Source organism: Chinchilla lanigera, unplaced genomic scaffold, assembly GCF_000276665.1.
Source record: "Chinchilla lanigera isolate Chin_1 unplaced genomic scaffold, ChiLan1.0 scaffold00061, whole genome shotgun sequence".
NCBI classification, from domain to species: Eukaryota; Metazoa; Chordata; class Mammalia; order Rodentia; family Chinchillidae; genus Chinchilla; species Chinchilla lanigera.
Window position 1 is genome coordinate 8,594,026 of NW_004955462.1, and position 5,783 is coordinate 8,599,808.

General features: G+C 39.3%; 1 protein-coding gene across 1 annotated transcript; it reads right to left on the minus strand.

The window, feature by feature from the left end:
- Positions 1 to 390: 390 nt before the first annotated feature.
- Xcl1 (chemokine (C motif) ligand 1) lies at positions 391 to 4,076 on the minus strand. Its single transcript, XM_005398206.2, has 3 exons — positions 3,998 to 4,076; positions 1,464 to 1,578; positions 391 to 659 (listed from the first exon to the last, which is right to left on the minus strand). The coding sequence occupies exons 1-3, from the start codon at positions 4,056 to 4,058 to the stop codon at positions 494 to 496; spliced, it is 342 nt and encodes a 113-aa protein (XP_005398263.1). The 5' UTR covers positions 4,059 to 4,076; the 3' UTR covers positions 391 to 493.
- Between the last annotated feature and the right edge of the window lie 1,707 nt (positions 4,077 to 5,783).

Consider the following 5,783-nt stretch of genomic DNA (forward strand, 5'->3'; position numbering starts at 1 on the left):
TGGACCCTCAGAATGTAGAGACAATGACGATTAAATTATTTTCTTCTTTAATCTGTAAATAGCACTCTGATCTGAGGACAAGTGGACACAGATCTTGAATTGCTATTGTGGTCACAGTTGACTATATCAAAGAGAATCATTACAACGTGGAACTAAAGAGATGAAAGTAGCGTTCATCTCTGATCAACACTAGACAGAACCTCTCCCACCATGGATACCATCAAAGAAAAACACACTTAGGTAAGGAATAGAGCAACAAGGATACATTACAATTGCCTAAATATAATGAATAGTCCTCAGAATCATTCTTAATAATAAATATTTATTAGTTATAGCAACTAAATTAACATGAAAGACATTAAAATATATAAGAAAATAAATTTATTCATGCAGCACTTTCATAAAAGATGAATATAGCCTAATTAGTCCATAAACTTGTGGAAGGACATGAGCTGGCCAGCTATAGAGGGAGCAGGGTGCTGGAAGGCCTTTATCAGGACTTGGTCACAGCTGTATGGGTGGATGGCTGGGCTCCCGTAGGGTTGGTCTGGATCATGCTTCTTCTGGTGTTGGACTTGCTCTTTATGCTTTTGACTGCTGATTTCACCCACCTGGCATCTGGGTCAGCGCAGATTTTAAGGCCACGTTTGGTAATAAAACTACAATTTAAGGAAAAGATAGATGGCATTAGCCACATTCTCCAAGCCCCAGGATAAGGAGGAAGATTTGACCAGACACAAGATTTGTACAGAATTAACCAAAGAAACAACCTTTAGGAACTAACAGACCATAATGAACACCCTTCTCTTGTCTTTATCTTGACATAAAGAAGAAATATTTGCAGGCAGTTCCTACCTACTTTGTCCTCCATAATTCAAAGATCGTTTTGCCAGCAGTGCTACCAAAGGTTGTAATGTACCTGGACAATTAAGATCACCTAGTTTAATTATTACATATCCTTTACCTTTTCAAGCCTAGACATATTCACCTTATTTTTTGATTAAAGGTGATTTCTTTAATTTCTTATGATAAAACCTGTAAATATGTACTGGGAGAACTGCTCCTCCTAAAAAAGAGATCTGGAGAAAGAATAACCAGTCCTTAGATTGCTAACTGATACTGCACGCTTGGCCCTCTGCCTCTTTCCTACCCTACTTTAGCTCTGTAGGCAAGTCCTGGTCCAGGGCAGCCATGTCTAAGCCTCAGCCTCATAACTGGGCATGGTATTCAGGTGGTTTCCAGCCAGACTCTTCTCTTAGGCAAAGTCAGAAGAGAAGACTTACATTCCTTTCTGAGGCTGAATTTTGGCAATGATTGTTACTTAGGAAGGGTGCATGAAGAGATGAGGAATATGGACCATTGAGGGGGCTGCAGGGGAAGTGGAGGCTTTCCTCCACGCTGATCTGTCTTCCTGACTGTTCTCTGTTTCTCTACACCAAGCCCAGCCACGGGGAGACACTCACATCACTGCCCTCACGGAGCCCTCCTTGATGGTGTAGGTCTTGATTCTGCTCACTGGCAGTCGCTGGGTTGTTAGGCTCACACAGATACTGCTTTCTGGGATTTCACTCCCCACAGCTGGTTAAAAAAAAAAAAAAGAATAAAAATGTAAGTCAACAATCACCTGTTAAATTACTCTAAGAATGATTTAGGAACATATGGCCACTGTTCCTTTTGGAAAGAGATGGCTCGTATTGGCATCCTTAGTCTCCTGTACATCATATAGTCTTAGTAAATATTGAATTAATTTTTAAAAAATTAAATCAAGCATAAAGATCCAGGCACCTGATTATGGTGAGACGAAATAACAAAGCATTATCTGTGGTTATATTTTCAAGGCCCCTGTGATGGAGAGCCGATACCCCAGTGACACTGACTCATTCATTTCTACTGCAGCTACTTATCCCCTGCCTGCTGTGACCCTAGTGCTGAAGGCGCTCATGAGGACAGACACAGACCCTGCCTTCCTGGGGCACATCTGCTAGTGAGAGGCAGGGCAGCAAACAAGCGAAGAGAGGATACAGTTTCCAATAGTGTAAGTGTCACCGTGCTAGAGTAAATGAGACAAAGTGATGGGCAGTAATTTGGGCAAGGCAACTTTCAATGGAGGAAGCAGCTTGCTTTGACTGAATGAATAAAATCTTCTCATTTTAATGGAAAATATGAAATATATGAAAGGAAGGTTTCCTGGAATGTTTATCCTCAAAGGAATGGGCTAAGGGAAATTAAACTGTGCAGTTTAAAGAACCATGTTACATTGCAGAAGGGAAAAGTAACTTGAGAGAGTTAATAATATCAAAGGTTTGGTAAAATCTAATCCAATTTTCTAAACACTGACCACCTTAACTACAGATACTGACAATGTGCTTCACAAAGAAATATTCAGCTAAAAAAGCACACAAACTGACCACGGATGATGATTGAGTTTGGACTGTAATGTTGCTGTATCAGAAAGTATTTTTAAAAGCAAGTGACCAAGCAGAAGTTGTTTACAAACACTGCTTTTCTTCTGTGCTTCTTTCTGTTCTTCTCCCTGCCAGTTTGCAGGTTCTTCACCCTCTTCCTTTGCCAGTTCATTTTTAATGTCGAACTGGTTCTGGACTCAGGAAAAAGGAAGCATTGGCTCCTTTTCTCCTTCTCTCACTACTTAAGAAACAGCATTTCTTTCTGTGGACACCTAACATGGACCTCCATGACCCAGGTGACCCTACTGTATTCTAAACCCCAGTGCTTATTCCCAGAGATGCCTGAGTGTCTGTTGGGATGTTCCTCACATAGGTGGCAGAGCTGAGTCAAGCCAAGATTGTTTGACTCCATGTCTTACATAAGAAACCGAGATCCAGTGGGGTTTATAAAGCTCCTTCAAGGGGAAAACCTGAGACCTGAATGCCAGAGTCCACAGTTCTAAGACACTTGCAAGACACCATTGTGCTACCCTGCCCAGGTCTGGGTCTCTTCCAGATGGTGCAGCCATTGTCTCAGCAAAGAGCCAGGCATGTATGTCCTAATTTGAGTCATCTCAAACTTTATGGTTTCATAATTGTTCTTTTATTTTGTCCGCTTACAAGGAATTCCAGACTTTGCCACCTTCACACAATGACGCTCTTGGGGATCCATGATCAAGTCATGGTATTGTTGTCTAAATGCACACACCAACTCCAATCAGCGGGGAAAAGTGATCCCTTAAGAAATATCTCCTGAATACTCAAATAAGGCTCATTATATCTGCATCTAACCTGGATGTGCCATGCAGATTTATTTAATTGTGTACAAGATGCTGCTCTCTCTGTAACAGTTATTATATGATCTCTTATAAATTCAAGACATCTATCATAAACTGTACCATTCATAGTAGTAATAGTACATTCCCTCACTTTCTTGAAGGTACCATTGATTTTCTGGATATGAAACTATGAGCTTCCAGTCATTTTTAATTTGATTTTTTAAAGAAGAAAACATTGATTTGCTTCAGGACATACATCCTGTAACACATTCCCATATTGTGGGGAAACTTCCAGAGATTTTTGAGAAACTATCACAATCAATATTAAATGAACAAAACCTACAAATGTAATTTATAATCATTGGCAGCACCCCATAGTTAATATTAATGTTTAAAAATTGCTGTTTCTAAGATTTGATATGATTAAATAATCCATAAGTAAATAAATCAGAAAAGTTATTTCATTTTTGATTCTGTTAGAATATTTAACATTGATTTTATAGATAGGTAAGCATAGGCCTAGAATGGTTAGGAAATTCACCACAAGTCACCCAATTAGAAAGATTTGGAGCCAGATACTACCCAGTTCTCCCCATTTTGGGAGTCTACCCAGTGCCCTAGAGTTAAATTCCACTTCCAGTCTGCATATGGGAAGTTTGAGGCTCAGCTTGGGGCTGCAGTTTCTTGCAGTCAAAACTCGAGTCAAACCCAAAGTGGTGTGCCCACCCGCCTGGCATCCCTGCTCCTCATCTCCAAAGCAGCTTCTGAGCTTACCTTTCACAGTGCATGTGGCGAGGCAGCAGGCGCCCAGGACGGCCAGGAGGAGAAGTCTCATGGCTGGGGTCTTGCTGATCTCTGCACGGAGAGAGTGATCATTAGCCTCCTCCCCAGATTCTTTTATTCGTGCAGTGGTCAGCGCACTTCCTGTGGAGAGATGGGGCTTTCGGGGTGGGCGTGGAATAGTGGAAAGTCTTTGCAATACTGGTGCTTTTTCTTTAAAAAAAAAAAAAGTTCCTTTGCCCTGTTCATACTAACCTCACACATTGTGGCCTTTTCCTCTTCTGTGGTGAATGTGTCAATGAAACTAAATTTATGCCTAAAGAAAACGTGATTGTCTCATCGCCAGCCACTAGAGTCAGACCTCCCATTGCAGATGCGCCCCACAGCCCTGTCAGTGCCACAGTACCGCATGGGACAGTGTAAGGACGTGAAGGGCAGTGGTCACTGAGTTCCATCCCCCCTGCCTCCTGTGGTGGGGTCTTCCTCAGCTGCGGATCAGGAGCCGCAGTGCCGCTGTGTGATTTCCCAGAACGGGAAAAGGACTCTGGGGCCACACTGGCATCTTATTTCTTTATCTTCAAATTTTATATAAATAAATATATATACATACATATATATGTACATATATAAATATATATATGAGAGCTATTGAAAAGGTACCATACACAGACTTTATTTTTTAAAAAAGAAAAGATGGTCTGCAATCTTGTCATCTGCAAGCTTTCATTTTTAATGTTAGTGATCATGAAAATGGAAATTTAGATCATAGTGTGCCCCTGCTTTCTTTTCATTCAAATAGCCAAAATTTTCATTCAAATAGCCAAAATTATTAACGCTGATACTAGTACAGTACTATGACAGCCACAACATGGAGGAATCTATATTACTCATGGATTAGTAATTGATATAATACTTGGATGAGCAAATTGGGATTGTCATGTAAAGCTGAATATTTGCATACCATGAATACATTTGCATATCAGAAATTCTGCCCCTGGACATAATCTTAGATAATTTCAAAGGAAAGGAGCACATGAATGTATGCAGTGTGATCGAAATATACAATGAGCACTTATGTTTTTAAAATTGCATTACAATAAAAGACACATTGCCATTATTTCTCCTCAAAATAGGTCTGCTTATTTCTAACAAACATTCCATCATTTTTGTTACTTTCTGAAATGGTTCTGAAAGTCCCCTTTTCTGTCCTAAATTGTGCTGTCCTGGCTACCATATGCCCTGAATCAATTCAAAATGTTTACCTTTCGTGATCATTTTTACTTTGGAGAAGAGCCAGAATTCTCATGGTGCCAGATAGCGTGAACAGGTGGATGAGGACACACAATTTTACCACCTAAATAGGACCTACTTTTTTTTACCTTCCAAAAGTATGAAATCACCTGCTTTCCAAAATCTTTACCAATACATAAAAAAAAATAAGAAACCAATACATAAAAGCCCATAAAAAACCAATAAGATAGAACAAGTATGAACTTTTAACCATTTAGGTTAAAAAGCATACTTTTAATAGAAAGAATTAAGATGTGCTCTGTAAATGTACCAACTTCTTTCAATAAATACAATCATTATGTACTGCAAACATGTACTAATAAAATTTTTAACTTAAAACTTGATTTGAACTTTTACACTTTGATTTTCTTCTTCTTTACTCATGACACTGTAAAAACAATTAACTATTTCTCAAAAAATGAAGAGATGCACAGACAAATGTTGAAAAAATGATTTTATTGCAATGGATTTTGACTAATGATAGTCAAAC

Coding starts and splice junctions, on each gene's coding strand:
- Xcl1 (XM_005398206.2), bottom strand. CDS start 4,058: ATGAGACTTCTCCTCCTGGCCGTCCTGGGCGCCTGCTGCCTCGCCACA. Junction 1,579..3,997: donor CGCCACATGCACTGTGAAAG/GTAAGCTCAGAA, acceptor TTTTTTAACCAG/CTGTGGGGAGTGAAATCCCA. Junction 660..1,463: donor GGCTCCGTGAGGGCAGTGAT/GTGAGTGTCTCC, acceptor CTTAAATTGTAG/TTTTATTACCAAACGTGGCC.